The sequence below is a fragment of the Sinohyriopsis cumingii genome, chromosome 17 (assembly GCF_028554795.1).
Source record: "Sinohyriopsis cumingii isolate HCF-2022 chromosome 17, ASM2855479v2, whole genome shotgun sequence".
Lineage (NCBI taxonomy): Eukaryota > Metazoa > Mollusca > Bivalvia > Unionida > Unionidae > Sinohyriopsis > Sinohyriopsis cumingii.
The window spans coordinates 71,783,481-71,804,379 of record NC_142977.1 but is presented as its reverse complement, the minus strand read 5'-3'; the positions used below and the strand labels follow the sequence as shown (position 1 = coordinate 71,804,379).

Genomic DNA, 20,899 nt, shown 5'->3' with positions numbered 1-20,899 from the left:
CAGTTAGCCCATCAAACTGCATTAGCTTCATTGAAAGGGCAGTTAGCCCATCAAACTGCATTAGCTTTATTGTAAGGGAAGTTAGCCCATCAAACTGCATTAGCTTTATTGTAAGGGCAATTAGCCCATCAAACTGCATTAGCTACACTGAAAGGGCAGTTAGCCCAACAAACTGCATTAGCTTCATTGTAAGGGCAATTAGCCCATCAAACTGCATTAGCTTCATTGTAAGGGCAGTTAGGCAATCAAACTGCATTAGCTTCATTGTAAGGGCAGTTAGCCCATCAAACTGCATTAGCTTCATTGTAAGGGCAGTTAGCCCATCAAATTGCATTAGCTTCATATTTTCTGACACAAAACATTTTTTTTTAATTTTTAAAAATGTTACCAAAGATATTATAGCAAAACCTGTAAAAATTCAAATCCTCAAAAAATTTAAACATGGAAAAGTAACTTCTTGGATAAATCTAACATCAATGAGTTCTCAAAATTAGAATTTTTACAAATCTGAAAATTTGTTCCAATACTAATCAAGTAATTGAACAAATATTACATTTCACTGGATATATGTCATATATTAAATGTAGGTTCAGTCATAAAGACATCATCACACACTTCCACTTCCCCCATGGCTGTGTTCAATATTTTCCAATTTTATTATAAATATGTGAGCACAAATGTAAATCGTCACCAAACCAAAATAAAATAATCTCTAATATATCATTGGAAATAACCTCTCATAAATATATAATAATAATAATAACAATAATATTAATGAAAACTTTGTATAGCACCTAATCTTTAGAAGCTCTAAGCGCTTTACAACATTAGACAACACATATAAGATAAAAAAACATATAATGATATGATTACAAAAACAAACACCATTAATAAACATGCTGAGACTATTTAAGGTAGGAAACATTATTAGGTCTTTAAGTTTATTCTTGCAGTAGAAATAAGTGAGTTTTGAGACCCCTCTTGAATGTGATCACTGTGCCTTTGTGTATAAGTTCAGTGGGCAATTCATTCCACGCTGCTGGGCCCTGGTATGCAAAAGAACGTTAACCATATGACTTTGCTTTCATACTTGGAATAATGAGTATACCATTGTCAGAAGAGGAGCGTAAGTATCTTGCTGGTGTGTACACATGGGTGAGGTCAGATAGGTATGTTGGACTCAAGTCCGACAGTGAAATGTAGCACAGAGAACAAATTTTGTGTTTGATTCTGGATCGAATAGATAGCCATTGTAGGGTACAGAGCAGCGGGGATGTGTGCTCTGATCGTGGTACTCTAAGTATGATCCGAGCAGCTGTGTTTTGAACTTTTTGAAGTTTCTGGAGCAGATATTCAGATGAGCCAAACAGAATTGAGTTACACAAGTTTTAGTGGCATCAACTGAAAGATATTTGCGAATGGAGCTGAAGTGTCTCAGCTCAAGATATGCAGCCTTGCATATGTTCATGACATGGTGCAATGTGAGAGCACTGTCCAGAGTAACACCTAGGTTTCATACTGATTGTGTGAATTTAATGTTGATGTTGCTGATGTTTATTGTTTGAGGTAAAGGATATGAATGAGAAAGTCTTTGTGTTGTGATCAGAATGACCTCAGATTTATCATCATTCATCTGCAGCTTGTTACATGTCATCCATGATTTCACATCAGAAATACACCTCTCTACACCTTGGATGGTAGCATCAACTTCAGTTGGGTGGCTAGATTTGTATATTTGGGTGTCATCAGCGTACAACTGGTGAGACACTGGATGATGATCTATGACACTTGAGAGCGAATGAATGTACAGAAGTAAGAGAACAGGTCCAAGAACAGACCCTTGTGGAACACCACAACGTAGATCAACTGGGCTGGAGTGTATTCCATTTGCAGATACAATTTGTGTCCTGTTGACCAAGTAGGACTTGAACCACAGTATGGCTGTATCATGAATGCCAAATACAAGCTGGAGACGGTGAAGTAATATATCATGGTCTATTGTGTCAAATGCTGCAGACAAATCAAGGAGGGTGAGAACTGTAATCTTTCCACTATCCAACGCAGAGAGAATGTCATTAACTACTTTTAGAAGAGTAGTTTCAGTACTGTGGCAAGGGCGATATGCAGATTGTACATTCCTAAAAAGACTGTTTGAATTTAGATGAGATACAAGCTGGGATAGAACAACCTTTTCTAAGATTTTTTATATGAATGGCAGATTAGAAACTGGGTGGTAGTTCCTTAAATTGTTATGGTCTAGTGTTGGTTTCTTCAGCAGAGGCTTTACAATGTCAGTTTTGAAAAATGATGGGAATTCCCCAGATGAGAGAGGTATTAATAACATCAGTTAGTGAAGGCAATACTGGATCTAAGCACTCAAGCAGCAGTGATGTTGGAATTGGATCAAGTTCACATGACTTTGGTGCACTCTTCATCAGGATTGTAGGTACAAAATCCATAGAGACAGGTTCAAATGCTGCTAATGGTTGCCGCTCAAATTCTGTATCCCAACTGTATGGTGACGATGAGTAAATTGAAATTGTGGTGTCAAGCTTATCTCTAATGGTTTGTACTTTGTCACGGAAGAAATTTGCAAACATGTAAGGAAGGTCGACTGGAGAGAAGGTAGTTGGAAGTGGTGTAGATTTGTTCCTTGACATTAGCTTGTTAGTAATCTCGAAGAGCTCTTTGCAGCTGGAACTTTCCATGATCTTAGTAGTATAGTGGGCTGATTTCGCTGCATGGACTACATTTGTGACATTCTTCTTAGCAGCTTCATAGATTTGCTTATGAATAGTGAGTCTGGTGGAAAGCCAAAGCCTCTCAGCTTTACGGCGGTCTCTTTTAGCAGTGCGAAGCTGGTCTCTAACACTGCTATACCATGGAGAACACTTTTGAATTGATACTCTGCACTTGGTAGCTGGGGCATGTTTGTCAAGCAATGAACGCAGGCAGTTATTGAGTTGTTCTGCGGTAGGAAGTAAGCAAGTTGTTAGGTTAGCTTGGATGTCGTGCATTAGTTTTGTTCTATTTGTCATACAGAGATTTCTCTTAGTAGCAGATAAAGGTGGAGGGTTAGAGACTGATACATCAAGATGGCATATAATGCAGAGGTGATCTGATGCAAGGTCATGGGATACCAGGGAAGACCGTAGAATGTTATCATCAGGTCTATGAAGAATCCAGTCTAAAATGTTACCATGTTTATGGGTGGGTTGGTTAACTGATTGTTTGAGGTTGAAAACATTAATGGAATTTATGAGTTTTGATGTATTTGCATTTCTGGGACAGTCAAAGTGAAAGTTGAAATCTCCAAGAATAATCAGGTTGCCACCTATCGAATTTCCATAGTTCAGGAGATTCGGAAACTGCTCCAAAAAGACAGAGTCAGCCAGCTTGTTTTTTCTACTAGGAGGGTGGTATAGGCAGAAAAAATGGACTGACCTTTGCTCCAGTGTGTTTGTGGTTTGGACTAGTTCAAACGATGTGTAGTCGAAACTGAATGTTGACAGCAATTCCACCTCCGCGACAATTACGGGGGGAACGACTTGATGGAGTAACCAGTGGGTGTTAGATCCACACACTTGGGCTCATCGCCTAACATTTTTAGCCATGTTTCTGTCAGGAAAAAGATGTCAATATTCTGGTCGTTGATAAAATTAACTATTTCTGTGCGCTTTTCCGGTGGTCCTACTGAATGGGCATTGAATAATGCAATAAGCAGATATATCTCTTGGATAGTTGACACAAAGGTTGAGGAATTAATTGGGATCTGAATTAGGTTATCTAAATTAACGGTCAAAATTTTTTAAATTGTTGAGCCGAAATAGGGGAGATAACTGGAGTTCTTTTTCCTGTTCTATGCCGGCCAGCTTTGAAACAACGTTTCTTTATCCGCTTCTGTTTACATTTAGGTAATGATGAATGTAGTCCTAGTTAGTTTAGTCTAGAGCACGATGTAGTGTAGAGAGCCAAGGAGTGATCATTTAAAGCAATTTAATGAGGGTCCATCGTAGCATAAATGGGTTGACTGGTATCACGTGATGGCAGTTTGTTCAAAGACAGTGGAGCAAGACAGCTCAGAAAAAGTCTAATTGTTCTCATTTCCAAAACAAGGAGATGAAGAAACACATGCGAATTTAACAGCCAATACATAATGAACACAATAATGTAGATGAAAACAGGCAACAAGCACAAATATCGTGAAAACAGTACTAAAAAACGGAACAGCAGCTTCAAGCCGGTTAAGCGATTGCTGCCATCTTGTTTATCCGACTTTATGTGAAAATGTTACATGGGTTCACACTATGTGGCAAAACAAGTTCATGTATATTCATAAGAAATAAGAAATTTGTAGTGCAAGCAGCCATATATTAAAAGAACGCATAATGGATTTTCACCCATGGTTTAAGATGATGGAAAAGATGTCTGAGGAAAGTTTATTTATTGCATAATAAGTTAAGCTGATAATCAGTTCATTATTTATGTGCCTGAGAGAGTGTGAGAAAAAAACAGAGACACCATTGGTTGTGAGCTGTCATTGGTAATTGTGCTGCAGGACAGCAGGATACATCAATTATATAATGTTTGCTATATTAGTCACAATAAAAATATTTAACACATTAACCCCTAGTGACGACTTTATGGGGTAGGAGGTAGCAGCCTACTGCCGAGCTCTGTAGCATCATAGTCATGCATGATACATTAAAGTGGGTGGTATTATAGAAAGGTAGACAGATGTAATGCTAGAATGATACCAAATAATCTGGAATATCTAGTTGCACTACAAAATACAGATAGAAAAACCTCATTTTTTGACCCGACCTTTTCTTAACCCAAACTTTGCCCGTGGTCGGAATCCGATTTTGTGTCCAGACTTTAGACTTTTTGTTCTCAGATCTAAGGCAAACCGGTATGAACTGTTACCCTTTTGCTCATGCACGAGTCAAATAGCCAATGAAAAACGATGTTTCTAACACAACTGACAGTATGTTATTGAAAGATGACCGGGAATTTGGAGTCTATTCAGAAATAGCTTTCAAAATGTGTTCCTACTCAATTTTCAGACGAAAATGACCAAATGCTCCGGGGTTAATGTGTTAAGAGTGTAACTTTTTTATGAGTTTATTGAAGGGCATTATGTAAGCTGTGTGAGTTGGCAACTGACAGTTTATACCACAATAAACTGAGAAAAAATAATGTTAGAGTCTTATAATTGAAATTTCAGTTATTTGTTATTTTGTTATCTGATCCTTCATTACCATGCAAAATGGCTAGCACAATGTAAAGAATGTGATCCTGCATTATCATGTCAAAGGGCTATGACAATGTTAAGAATCTGATCCTGCATTACCATGTGAAAGACCTATGACAATGTAAAGAATCTGATCCTGCATAACCATGTGAAAGGCCTAAGACAATGTAAAGAATCTGATCCTGCATTACCATGTGAAAGGCCTATCACAATGTAAAGAATCTGATCCTGCATAACCATGTGAAAGGCCTAAGACAATGTAAAGAATCTGATCCTGCATTACCATGTGAAAGGCCTATCACAATGTAAAGAATCTGATCCTGCATAACCATGTGAAAGGCCTATCACAATGTAAAGAATCTGATCCTGCATTACCATGTGAAAGGCCTATCACAATGTAAAGAATCTGATCCTGCATAACCATGTGAAAGGCCTATCACAATGTAAAGAATCTGATCCTGCATTACCATGTGAAAGGGCTTGAAATAGTGTAAAGAATCTGATCCTACATTACCATGTGAAAGGCCTAAGACAATGTAAAGAATCTGATCCTGCATTACCATGTGAAACGGCTTGGGATAGTGTAAAGAATCTGATCCTGAATTTCCATGTGAAAGGGCTATCACAATGTAAAGAATCTGATCCTGCATAACCATGTGAAAGACCTATGACAATGTTAAGAATCTGATCCTGCATTACCATGTGAAAGACCTATGACAATATAAAGAATCTGATCCTGCATAACCATGTGAAAGGCCTATCACAATGTAAAGAATCTGATCCTGCATTACCATGTGAAAGACCTATGACAATGTTAAGAATCTGATCCTGCATTACCATGTGAAAGACCTATGACAATATAAAGAATCTGATCCTGCATAACCATGTGAAAGGCCTATCACAATGTAAAGAATCTGATCCTGCATAACCATGTGAAAGACCTATCACAATGTAAAGAATCTGATCCTGCATAACCATGTGAAAGACCTATGACAATGTTAAGAATCTGATCCTGCATAACCATGTGAAAGACCTATGACAATGTTGAGAATCTGATCCTGCATTACCATGTGAAAGACCTATGACAATATAAAGAATCTGATCCTGCATAACCATGTGAAAGGCCTAAGACAATGTAAAGAATCTGATCCTGCATTACCATGTGAAAGGCCTATCACAATGTAAAGAATCTGATCCTGCATAACCAAGTGAAAGGCCTATCACAATGTAAAGAATCTGATCCTGCATTACCATGTGAAAGGGCTTGAAATAGTGTAAAGAATCTGATCCTACATTACCATGTGAAAGGCCTAAGACAATGTAAAGAATCTGATCCTGCATTACCATGTGAAACGGCTTGGGATAGTGTAAAGAATCTGATCCTGAATTTCCATGTGAAAGGGCTATCACAATGTAAAGAATCTGATCCTGCATAACCATGTGAAAGACCTATGACAATGTTAAGAATCTGATCCTGCATAACCATGTGAAAGACCTATCACAATGTAAAGAATCTGATCCTGCATAACCATGTGAAAGACCTATCACAATGTAAAGAATCTGATCCTGCATAACCATGTGAAAGACCTATGACAATGTTAAGAATCTGATCCTGCATAACCATGTGAAAGACCTATGACAATGTTAAGAATCTGATCCTGCATTACCATGTGAAAGACCTATGACAATATAAAGAATCTGATCCTGCATTACCATGTGAAAGACCTATGACAATGTTAAGAATCTGATCCTGCATTACCATGTGAAAGACCTATGACAATGTTAAGAATCTGATCCTGCATTACCATGTGAAAGACCTATGACAATATAAAGAATCTGATCCTGCATAACCATGTGAAAGGCCTATCACAATGTAAAGAATCTGATCCTGCATAACCATGTGAAAGACCTATCACAATGTAAAGAATCTGATCCTGCATAACCATGTGAAAGACCTATCACAATGTAAAGAATCTGATCCTGCATAACCATGTGAAAGACCTATCACAATGTAAAGAATCTGATTCTGCATTACCATGTGAAAGACCTATGACAATGTTAAGAATCTGATCCTGCATTACCATGTGAAAGACCTATGACAATGTTAAGAATCTGATCCTGCATTACCATGTGAAAGACCTATGACAATATAAAGAATCTGATCCTGCATAACCATGTGAAAGACCTATGACAATGTTAAGAATCTGATCCTGCATTACCATGTGAAAGACCTATGACAATATAAAGAATCTGATCCTGCATAACCATGTGAAAGGCCTATCACAATGTAAAGAATCTGATCCTGCATAACCATGTGAAAGACCTATCACAATGTAAAGAATCTGATCCTGCATAACCATGTGAAAGACCTATGACAATGTTAAGAATCTGATCCTGCATAACCATGTGAAAGGCCTATCACAATGTAAAGAATCTGATCCTGCATTACCATGTGAAAGACCTATGACAATGTTAAGAATCTGATCCTGCATAACCATGTGAAAGGCCTATCACAATGTAAAGAATCTGATCCTGCATAACCATGTGAAAGACGTATCACAATGTAAAGAATCTGATCCTGCATAACCATGTGAAAGACCTATGACAATGTTAAGAATCTGATCTTGCATTACCATGTGAAAGACCTATGACAATATAAAGAATCTGATCCTGCATAACCATGTGAAAGGCCTATTACAATGTAAAGAATCTGATCCTGCATTACCATGTGAAAGGGCTTGAAATAGTGTAAAGAATCTGATCCTACATTACCATGTGAAAGGCCTAAGACAATGTGAAGAATCTGATCCTGCATTACCATGTGAAACGGCTTGGGATAGTGTAAAGAATCTGATCCTGAATTTCCATGTGAAAGGGCTTGCGATAGTGTAAAGAATCTGATCCTGACTTTCCATGTGAACGGGCTTGAGATTGTGTAACGAATCTGATCCTGAATTACCATGTGAAAGGGCTAAAACAATGTAAAGAATCTGATCCTGCATTACCATGTGAATGGGCTAAGACAATGCAAAGAATCTGATCCTGCATTACCATATGAAAGGGCTAGGACAATGTAAAGAATGTGATCCTGCATTACCATGCGAAAGGGCTATGACAATGTAAAGAATCTGATCCTGCATTACCATATGAAAGGCCTATGACAATATAAAGAATCTGATCCTGCATTACCACATGAAAAAAATCTGATCCTGTATTACCACATTAAAGGGCTATGACAATGTAAAGAATCTGATCCTGCATTACCATGTGAAAGGGCTAAGACAATGCAAAGAATCTGATCCTGCATTACCATATGAAAGGGCTAGGACAATGTAAAGAATGTGATCCTGCATTACCATGCAAAAGGGCTATGACAATGTAAAGAATCTGATCCTGCATTACCATGTGAAAGGCCTATGACAATATAAAGAATCTGATCCTGCATTACCACATGAAAGGCCTATGACAATATAAAGAATCTGATCCTGCATTACCACATGAAAAAAAATCTGATCCTGCATTACCACATTAAAGGGCTATGACAATGTAAAGAATCTGATCCTGCATTACCATGTGAAAGGGCTAAGACAATGCAAAGAATCTGATCCTGCATTACCACATGAAAGGGCTATGACAATGTAAAGAATCTGATCCTGCATTGCCATGTGAAAGGCCAATGACAATATAAAGAATCTGATCCTGCATTACCACGTGAAAAAGAATCTGATCCTGCATTACCACATGAAAGGGCTATGACAATATAAAGAATCTGATCCTGCATTACCACATGAAAGGCCTATGACAATATAAAGAATCTGATCCTGCATTACCACATGAAAAAAAATCTGATCCTGCATTACCACAATAAAGGGCTATGACAATGTAAAGAATCTGATCCTGCATTACCATGTGAAACGGCTAAGACAATGCAAAGAATCTGATCCTGCATTACCACATGAAAGTGCTATGACAATGTAAAGAATCTGATCCTGCATTGCCATGTGAAAGGCCTATGACAATATAAAGAATCTGATCCTGCATTACCATGTGAAAAAGAATCTGATCCTGCATTACCACATGAAAGGGCTATGACAACATAAAGAATCTGATCCCGCATTACCACATGAAAGGGCTATGACAATGTAAAGAATCTGATCCTGCATTGCCATGTGAAAGGCCTATGACAATATAAAGAATCTGATCCTGCATTACCACGTGAAAGGCCTATGTCAATATAAAAGAATCTGATCCTGCATTACCACGTGAAAGGGCTTGAGATAGTGTAAAAAATCTGATCCTTCATTACCATGTGAAAGGCCTATGACAATGTAAGGAATGTGATCCTGCATTACCATGTGAAAGGGCTTGAGACAGTGTAAAGAATCTGATCCTGCATTACCATGTGAAAGGCCTAAGACAATGTAAAGAATCTGATCCTGAATTTCCATGTGAAAGGGCTATGACAATGTAAAAAATCTCATCCTGCATTACCATGTGAAAGGGCCTGAGATAGTGTAAAGAATCTGATCCTACATTACCATGTGAAAGGGCTTGTGACAGTGTCAAGAAGCTGATCCTGCATTACCATGTGAAAGGGCTTGAGATAGTGTAAGGAATCTGATCCAGCATTACCATGTGAAAGACCTATGACAATGTAAAGAATCTGATCCTTCATTACCAATGGAATGGGCTAGGACAATGTAAATAATCTGATCCTGAATTTCCATGTGGAAGGGCTTGAGATAGTGTAAAGAATCTGATCCTGCATTACCATGTGAAATGGCTTGTGACAGTATCAAGAAGCTGATCCTGCATTACCATGTGAAAGGCCTATGACAATGTAAAGAATCTGATCCTTCATTACCATGTGAAAGGGCTTGAGATAGTGTAAAGATTCTGATCCTGCATTACCATGTGCGTTGGCTATGACAATGTAAAGAATCTGATCCTGCATTACCATGTGAAAGGGCTTGAGATAGTGTAAAGAATCTGATCCTGCATTACCATGTGAATCAGCTATGACAATGTAAAAAATCTGATCCTGCATTACCATGTGAAAGGGCTTGAGATAGCATAAAGAATCTGATCCTGCATTACCATGTGAAAGACCTATGACAATACAAAGAATCTGATCCTGCATTACCATGTGAAAGGCCTATCACAATGTAAAGAATCTGATCCTGCATTACCATGTGAAAGGGCTTGAAATAGTGTAAAGAATCTGATCCTGCATTACCATGTGAAAGGCCTAAGACAATGTAAAGAATCTGATCCTGCATTACCATGTGAAAAAGAATCTGATCCTGCATTACCATATGAAAGGGCTAGGACAATGTAAAGAATGTGATCCTGCATTACCATGCGAAAGGGCTATGACAATGTAAAGAATCTGATCCTGCATTACCATGGGAAAGGCCTATGACAATATAAAGAATCTGATCCTGCATTACCACATGAAAGGGCTTGAGATAGTCGAAAAAATCTAATCCTGCTTTACCATGTGAAAGGGCTTGAGATAGTGTAAAGAATCTGATCCTGCATTACCATGGGAAAGGGCTTGAGATAGTGTAAAGAATCTGATCCTGCATTACCATGTGAAAGGGCTTGTGACAGTGTCAAGAATCTGATCCTTCATTACCATGTGAAAGGGCTTGAGATAGTGTAAAGAATCCGATCCTGCATTAACATGTGAATCGGCTATGACAATGTAAAGAATCTGATCCTGCATTACCATGTGAATGGGCTTGAGATAGTGTAAAGAATCTGATCCTGCATTACCATGTGAATCGGCTATGACAATGTAAAGAATCTGATCCTGCATTACCATGTGAAAGGGCAATGAAAATGTAAAGAATCTGATCCTGCATTACCATGTGAAAGGGCTATGACAATGTAAAGAATCTGATCCTAAATTACCATGTGAAAGGCGTATGAAAATGTAAAGAATCTGATCATGCATTACCATGTGAAAGGGCTTGTGACAGTATCAAGACGCTGATCCTGCATTACCATGTGAAAGGCCTATGACAATGTAAAGAATCTGATCCTTCATTACCATGTGAAAGGGCTATGGCAATGTAAAGAATCTGATCCTGCATTACCATGTGAAAGGCCTATGACAATGTAAAGAAGCTGATCCTGCATTACCATGTGAAAGGCCTAAGACAATGTAAAGAATCTGATCCTGCATTACCATGTGAAAGGGTTAGGACAATGTAAAGAATCTGTGTGTTGTGATGTGATTTGGATTTTTAACGTAGCTTTAACAATTTTTCAGTCACATCGCTACGATGTCTGCAATGTGGCAGTTTATCGTGATGTCTAGCACTGGGGCATCATGCCGCAGACATGTAGCATGATGTCCCACCCAGTCACATTATCCTGACACCGGGTCGACCAGTCCTAACACTAACCTCTTAATGCTGAGCGCCAAGCGAGGCAGCTTTTATCCTTCATTACCATGTGAAAGGCCTATGACAACGTAAAGAATCTGATCCTGCATTACCATGTGAAAAGGCTTGAGATAGTGTAAAGAATCTGATTCTGCATTACCATGTGAAAGGGCTTGAGATAGTGTAAAGAATCTGATCCTGCATTACCATGTGAAAGGGCTTGAGACAGTGTCAGGAAGCTGATCCTGCATTACCAGGTGAAAGGCCTATGACAATGTAAAGAATCTGATCCTTCATTAGCAATGGAAAGGGCTAGGACAATGTAAAGAATCTGATCCTGCATTACCATGTGAAGGGCTTGAGATAGTGTAAAGAATCTGATCCTGCATTACCATGTGAAAGGGCTTGAGATAGTGTAAAGAATCTGATCCTGCATTACCATGTGAAAGGGCTAGGACAATGTAAAGAATCTGATCCTGCATTATCATGTGAAAGGGCTTGAGATAGTGTAAAGAATCTGATCCTGCATTACCATGTGAAAGGGCTTGAGATAGTGTAAAGAATCTGATCCTGCATTACCATGTGAAAGGGCTATGACAATGTTAAGAATCTGATCCTGCATTACCATGTGAAAGAGCTTGAGATAGTGTAAAGAATCTGATCCTGCATTACCATGTGAAAGGGCTTGTGACTGTAGAAGATCGGATCCTGGATCACCATGCAAAAGGGTTTATGACAATGTAAAGAATCTGATTCCAGATTATTATTAGAAAGGGCTTGTGAATATAAATATTAATCTGATCCTGGATTACAATGTGAAATGGCTTGTGACAAAAGAATCTGACCCTGGATTACCGAGTGAAAACGACTTTTAACTGTAAAGATATAAATAATGCCTGGAATTAGGCAAATACAAATAAAAGGTATCTTCAAATCATTTATACCCTCTGGATGTATGCTGATATCCAGAAAGAACCATTCAAAATAGTGAAACTGAAGAATGTAAAAAGAAGAAGCAAATCTACACTGCTAAATCTAATATGTGTGCATAGATATATCCCAAACTTGCAAACTGTTTAATGAGGAAAAGAAAAAACAAAAACTGACAAAAATATTAAAAATATCCAAACTGATGGGTACAGAAATTATTTACAATATGATATACTCCAGATGCAATTTTAAAATGAATGAATCCAAAGAAATGGGCAGGTGACCCATTTAGGGCATACCAAATATCTTCACCCTCCTATGTACACACATAACAAGTTTAGTGGCCATATATACCAAATATCATAAGAAAGTGACTGACACAACTTCAAGCAATTTATGGGATAGAGAGCACTGTAAAGGATAAAGCAAACAGGTCTGGCATGCAACATAAGTTACCCAACAGGCACATGTACAGCAAATTTTGGGCATTAGATATAAAACAAATTAGAGTCCAAAGAGTTCTAGGCAAGATAGATGAATGGACTTTCACAGTGATGGTCAAATAGCTTCTGAGAATGTCAAGACTGACTAAAATGCAAAACAGGTTCCTATGAACCTTGGTGAAAATATGATGCCAATAATGCATCCATGAGATAATGATCAAGTCATTCAGGAACTTTAATCCCAAAATATGATGCCAAAAATGCATCCATGAGATAATGATCAAGTCAATCAGGAACTTTAATCACAAAGCAGAAATCAAAAATAGTGATAGCATTTGTTTCCATGTAAGAAGTATGTATGTACAGGCATGAATAATTATCAAATGTACAGGATTCCTTATAAATTCCTGAAATTCTCAAGACAGTAACTTACCAAAAGGAGGCCTGGTTTTCCCATGCTGTGGACATACAAGTGGATTGATGTGGTTATTCATCAAACAGTGAAGGCAAAATGGTCGACAAGGACTCTTAGTGTTACTCCCTGCACAGTCTTTTCCTTTCAGAGGAAGTTTTGCTGGAACAAGAAAGAGGAAGTTTTATTTATTTTCTTTCTTTATTCATTGTATATAAAGGATATTGATGATAAAATAATACTAGAAGAACATGAAAGTAAACTACATTTAAGATTTAAAAAATAATATAATATTGATCAATCAACCTTGTTTTTCTACATTTATAATGGGGCATGGTTGGTGGACAAGGGCACAAGATCTAAAAATCAACTGTAAAAAATTCCAGCTCTAATTTTGTTGTCTAAATAAATCTGGTCCTTGCATTTCTGGTAGTATTGTAAAATAATGACTGGACAAGTATTTTAATAGACGTTATCACTAGTTTAATCCGTTCCACACTTAAACTGTATAATATAGCACTCCCTTACTACAGTCTGACTATACCTTCCCGTTTGTTTGTACCCCCACTGATTTCAATCATGGAAACCTTTAATGTCACAAAAAGTGCACTGAAATTAGTCAATTCATTCACTGAACATAATTTTTAACCTTAATGCAACCAAAGTGGCCCAAACACTGGCATCATCTGCACATTTCATGTTTAACAGATGTTCCATACTAACATGGAGCCATATTGTATACAGTATGGGGAAGTCTATATTTTCCTCAGAAAACAGTGTGACCTAGTTCATCCTATTCAGTAACTGCAAGATAATTTTGTAAATAATCATAATGTTGAAAGTTTAGAGTTGTACCCTTTGCACACATGTACATGGATATTTTCCACAATGGACGGAATTAGAACCCATTGTTGCATTACATCGTGAATCCAAGAGGGTAAAAGAGTTGACTGAATGTGCTTAGGTTGACAACTAAGTGATAAGTGCTGTGTTGTAGCTGAAAGGTCTCAAAGCAAAGGCTTAGGAGGTGTGTTGAACACAATACCAACATTATGAGAGTCATGAATCAAACAAGCTTGTTTTCTGGTGGCTGATACTGTATGATCGGTTGTGGTCATGGCCCATTGTGATCTGGCCTAGTCTGGTCTTGAAGAAACATGGCCATCTTGGCTGGCACGATGCTTTTTGGTCCTTAAGGTTGCAATGGGATACAGGATATAAATCCACATAGCTGTTCCATAATTCTGCAAGCAAGCTGATGTTTTCATCCATCAAGGTATGCGCCTTCCCCTCTGTACCCAAAGAACTGATGCCCATTAACTTCCCCTCAGTGCCCAAAGAACTGATGCCCATTAACTTCTCCTCTGTGCCCAAACAACTGATGCCCATTAACTTCCCCACAGTGCCCAAAGAACTGATGCCCATTAACTTCCCCTCAGTGCCCAAAGAACTGATGCCCATTAACTTCCCCACAGTGCCCAAAGAACTGCTGCCCATTAACTTCCCCTTAATGCCCAAAGAACTGATGCCCATTAACTTCTCCTCAGTGCCCAAAGAACTGCTGCCCATTAACTTCACCCACATGCCCAAAGAACTGATGCCCATTAACTTCCCCTCCGTGCCCAAACAACTGATGCCCATTAACTTCCCCTCAGTGCCCAAAGAACTGCTGCCCATTAACTTCACCTCCATGCCCAAAGAACTGATGCCCATTAATTTCCCTTCCGTGCCCAAAGAACTGATGCCCATTAACTTCCCCTCCATGCCCAAAGAACTGATGCCCATTAATTTCCTCTCCATGCCCAAACAACTGATGCCCATTAACTTCTCCTCAGTGCCCAAAGAACTGATGCCCATTAACTTCCCCACAGTGCCCAAAGAATTGATGCCCATTAACTTCCCCACAGTACCCAAAGAACTGCTGCCCATTAACTTCGGTCCACAATATGAACGTCCAACAATTGTATTCAACGAATGACAACCAGAGAAACTACACATTAAGTGTTTGTCAGACTGGTATCACCCATGGTCTAAGTCTTTAAGGCAAAATAGAGCAGACAATATATACATGAAGTGTAGTATGTGTCCTGCTTTATGAACCTATGACTTTCTGTACAGAGTTACCCACTATCACAGAAAACTGAAGCATATTCACTATTATTATTTACAAAGTGGATACTAAATAATCTATTCTAGCAACAAGTAACCTTTAGGAAGGTCAATTCTGACCGCCTATACAGGTAAAATAAATGAAGCATCAATTAGAATAAATACTTATGAAGATGAAGCTGAATAATCAATTCTAGCAGCAACTTACCTGTTGCAAGGCCAATTTCTGACTCCCTATTCAGGTAAAATTACTGAAGCATCGCTTACATCTACTACGTGTATCAGCTTGACACTACTGAGTAAACCATACATAGAAAACTTACTTGTACTTTTCCAACCGCAAAAGAAGCTACACAGTACTATAAATGAATTTTCTGTCTTACACACAAAACCTCTATATAATAAAGGAACTAGATCAACATTATTGATACTTATGAAGTAAGAGTACAATATCATTAATGAGACAATGTTACATGTAGGAAAGGCCCAGTGACATTCTATGCAGGTAAATTCCATAAAGTGTCATGTACATAATCATGAATTAAATGCTACAAAAAGATAATATACAACTTAACAGTATGTATCCTTAGTCAGTGGAAATTACACGAGTTTTCTGTATCATGCTCCAGACTGGTACTTATTAATTTGGTTACAGAACGTGAGGGGATGCCATTGTGACCCATGCAGATATGTACAAGGCAATTATGTGTGTGAAGACAGCAAAGTGATAACATAGAAAGTTAGAAAACTTTATCATTGGAAATAGGAAGAACAGAAAAGTTGGAAATATATAGATGGAGTATACTTCCCACTGAAGATGAACTCCTCCAATAGTAACCAGTGATTTCAAGGGGCTTGACACCAATCACAATATCAAAAGAAGATCACTTTAACTGCCACCTAGGTGGGCAGAAAACATTTAGCTGTTTAGATTAAAGCTGTTGCCTTGGAGGGCTGGATTTCTGAGGTAGCAGTAGCTCTCCTAAGGTATTACAACTGGGTAATGTATTTGAGGAACAAATAAGCATATATTCCAACTGTAATCAAAATCTGATCAGAAATCTGATCTCATGAGTGACAAAATTGTCAACCAATCAAATGCAAGATTGCCTCATTAATATGCATGAAGTTTGATCAAAATCAGATGGGAATTAGCACTTCCAGAGTGTTAAGGAAGCTCAGCCAATCAGATATAAGATCATACCATTAAGATGCATGCATCTCACCCTCACCCATTCTCTGAAGTAATGAAAAGTAGTTTTTTTTCATCAATGTTTCAAAATATCAAAATTCAATAAATATAAGCAAACACTTTCACCCAATTCAAACTGCACAATTCTAAATGATTTGTTTAATATGCAGTCTTGGAAAATATTAAGTATAAAAACACTAGAAATGTGTTCAGGGAAAACAAACACCCCACCAATATGCCTGAAACTGAAATAAATGCAAAACTTAACCACTGTGATACCGACGCATGGATAAATGGATGGACAAGGGTAAGGCTCTGTGCCCTTAAATAAAGTCAACAAACACACCACAATGTTATAGTATGATGCAGCCACAAAGCTAAATGACAATCAAGTTCAATATAAAATAATTTCAACCTGGTGGGTTAACATAGCATGACACACATCTGTTATGATTTGATGGCCATAGGTAACGTTCTTTTGGATTGAGTTTCATCTCCTGTGAATAAATAGAGTACAATATTATTACAAAATAACACAATATAATGAAGAAAAAAGCACTATAAATACATGTACAGTCAAACTTGCCTTGAAGGTCACCTCCATGAAGCCATCACCTGCCAATAAAGGTCACATTTTTTTAGCTTCCTTGCACCAATTCTTGTAGAAATAAAAACCGTTTTTTAACAGTACGTGTTTTCAGTTCTCAAAGATGCCTTCTAACAACAGGTTTGACTGTACATAAAATAAGCCTGCTTCCTAATTTAATTCAATTTAGCTGTCAATAAACATTATAGGCTAACCTAATAAAGTATTAGCCAATAATCATAACAAACACAAAATTTCAATGAATTATATTTATTGCCTGCTTCCCTGATTTATAATGATACATGTATGTTTTCAAACACGGTTTAAAGAAAATGGCATGCTACTATTTCCTGACAAAATCAAAATTTTACTTGTCACTACCAAGCAGGGATGACAGGCAAAATCAAAATTTCACTTGTCACTACCAAGCAAAGATGACAGACAAAAATCAAAATTTCCCTTGTCACTACCAAGCAAAGATGACAAACAAAATCAAAATTTCACATGTCACTACCAAGCAGGGATGACCATGCTACTCAATACCAACAAAATCAAAATTTTACTTGTCACTAACAAGCAAAGATGACAGACAAAATCAAAATTTCACTTGTCACTACCAAGCAGTGATGACCGTGCTACTCAATACCAAAAAAATCACAAGTTTACCTGTCACTCCCAAGCAGGGAAGACCATGCTATTCAATACTGATAAAATCAAAATTTCACTTGTCACTACCAAGCAGGGATGACAGACAAAATCAAAATTTCACTTGTCACTACCAAACAGGGATGACAAACAAAATCAAAATTTCACTTGTCACTACCAAACAGGGATGACAGACAAAATCAAAATTTCACTTGTCACTACCAAACAGGGATGACAGACAAAATCAAAATTTCACTTGTCACTACCAAGCAGGGATGACAGACAAAATCAAAATTGTACTTCTCACTACCAAGATAATAGTGTAAGCTTCTAAATCTTTTGTATGAAAATAGCAGGTTAAAAATGACTCAAAATCACAAGACAAATTGTGTAAAAGTGGATAACAGTTAACTGTGGATTGAACATAATGATCACATAAGGAAACAAAAGTTTCAGAAATGCACATTATACATTCACCTTGTGATCAATAGTTCCCTATGTAGGCATCTGAGGGGACATATCTGACTCTGGACGTTACTGACCAATGGGTCTCAATGACTTTGCTGTTTGATCAAGATGTTTGATCTTGAACTCAACTAATTGTGCAGAAACCATTATTTCCTGTTAGAATGACCATAACCATAACCTTTGACCTTTAGACCCAAAATCAATAGGCTTATTTGTTGTAATATGGAACATGTCATCCACAATATTTGGCCAATTAATTTAGCCTAGAGAAAAAGTTGTTCTGCAAAATCCTTTTGTTATAGTCACAATGAAAATGATCTTTGACCTTCTGACCCCAATTTCAATAGGCCTCTTCCATACCTTAAAGTTATCATGCATAAGCCATTTTTCTTCTTTCAGTCAGGGTGACTTTGAGCCAAAATCAATTTCTTACCCAAAGTGCAAGTCATCCATAAACTTTGCTGAAGGTACATGAACTTGCCATAAACTTTGGTAAATGGACTGTAACTGAAATTTCATGCAGGAACTATTATTTTTCTAGCACTGACATTGACTCTTGACCTGTTGATCTTAAAACTAACAGATTTCTCTTTGTTCCTCCAATTACAAGTCACCTGCAACCTTTAGTCCAAGTCTGATGTAGAAGCAATAAACATTTTTCTTCTTTCAGTCACAGTGACCTTGACATTTGCCCTTATGACCCCAATATCAATAGTTTATTCTTATACCAAGTGCATGTTGTCCACACATTTTGATCTGGGTCTGCCAAAGCTATTGTCATTGTACAGAACCAATGTTATTTTCTGAATCCCAGGCACCTTGAACTTGGACTAGTTTGACTCCAAAATTGATAGTCTCTTTCCTTACCTGAATACGCAAATCATTTACAAAGTTTGGTAAAAGGAGATGACCTCAAACCAAAGGTACTGTTCTTCCTTTTGGCAAAGATATAAAAATACAAGAAATCCTATAGTGGAGAGTAAATATCACCAGGTCAACTAAATATGCATGTTTACATGACTACTAAGAGTTCAATGGTTTCTATTAAATGGTTTGTATGCAATCATGCTAACAAGGTCTTCACCAAAAATGGTCCAAGTCCAAAAAGTATAAAGAAATCTTTAAAAATGGAAAAATTACCTAGCAGTGTGAAAATCAAATCAGGCCATCTGCATAGGCATGTAAACACATCTACCATATTCCATTTGTCTTCATAACTGAGTTTTTGTACAATCATGATGATGAGCTTCCCAGATGGATGGATAAAAGCATGTATAGAAGTATGCATGTATAGAAATATGTATAGAAATATGCATGTATAGAAGTATGCATGTATAGCAGTATGCATGTATAGTCATATGCATATATAGAAGTACACAAGGATAGAAATATGCATGTATAGAATTATGCATGTAACGAAGTATGCATGGATAGATGTATGCATGGACAGAAGTGTGCATGTATAGAAATATGCATGTATAGAAGTATGCATGTATAGAAGATTGCATCTACAGAAGTATGCATGCAAAGATGTATGCATGTATAGAAGTATGCATGTATAGAAGTATACATTGATAGAAATATGCATGTATACAAGTACGTATAGAAGTGTGCATGTATAGAATTATGCAAATATAGAAGTATGCATGTATAGAAATATGCATGTATAGAAGTATGCAAGTATAGAAGTATGCATGTACAGAAGTATGTATAGAAGTGTGCATGTATAGAAGTATGCATGTATAGAGTTATGCATGTATAGAAATATGCAAGTATAGAAGTATGCATGTATAGAAGTAAGCATGTACAGAAGTATGCATGTATAGAAGTATGCATGTATAGAAGCATGCATGTATATAAGTATACATGGATAGAAATATGCATGTATAGAAGTATGCATGTATAGAAGTATGCATGTATAGAAATATGCATGTATATAAGTATGCAGGTATAGAAGTATGCATGTATAAAAGTATGCAAGTATAGAAGTATGCATGTATAGCAGTATACATGGATAGAAATATGCAAGTATAGAAGTATGCAAGTATAGAAATATGCATGTATAGAAGTATGCATGTATATAAGTATGCATGCATAGAAATATGCATATATCAAAGTATGCAGGTATAGAAGAATGCATGTATAAATGTATGCATGTATAGAAGTATGCATGTAGAGAAATATGCATGTATAGAAGTATGCAAGTATAGATGTGAGTGTTGAAGTATGCAAGTGTAGAAGTGTGCAAGTATAGAAGTATACATGCATAGAAGTATGCATGTATAGAAGTATGAATGGGTAGAAGCATGCAAGTATAGTATGCATGTATAGAAATATGTATAGAAGTAATGATGTATATGCATGTATACAAGTATGCATGTATAGAAATATGCAGGTATAGAAGCATGCATTTGTAGAAGTACACAAGGATAGAAATATGCATGCATAGAAGTATGCAAGTATAGAAT

General features: G+C 37.2%; 1 protein-coding gene across 2 annotated transcripts in view; it reads right to left on the bottom strand.

The window, feature by feature from the left end:
* LOC149779216 (uncharacterized) overlaps positions 1-20,899 on the bottom strand; it is a 106,819-nt gene that overhangs the window by 25,665 nt on the left and 60,255 nt on the right. For both annotated transcript variants that reach the window (XR_016415589.1, XM_089939785.1), the window contains exons 12-13: positions 17,148-17,229; positions 13,453-13,593 (exon numbers count right to left, since the gene is read on the bottom strand). Coding sequence is in view for 1 of the 2 variants with exons in the window: in XM_089939785.1 (XP_089795911.1) it covers positions 13,453-13,593; positions 17,148-17,229 (223 nt within the window). In the remaining variant the exon portion in view is untranslated. The remainder of the gene's footprint in view (positions 1-13,452; positions 13,594-17,147; positions 17,230-20,899) is intronic.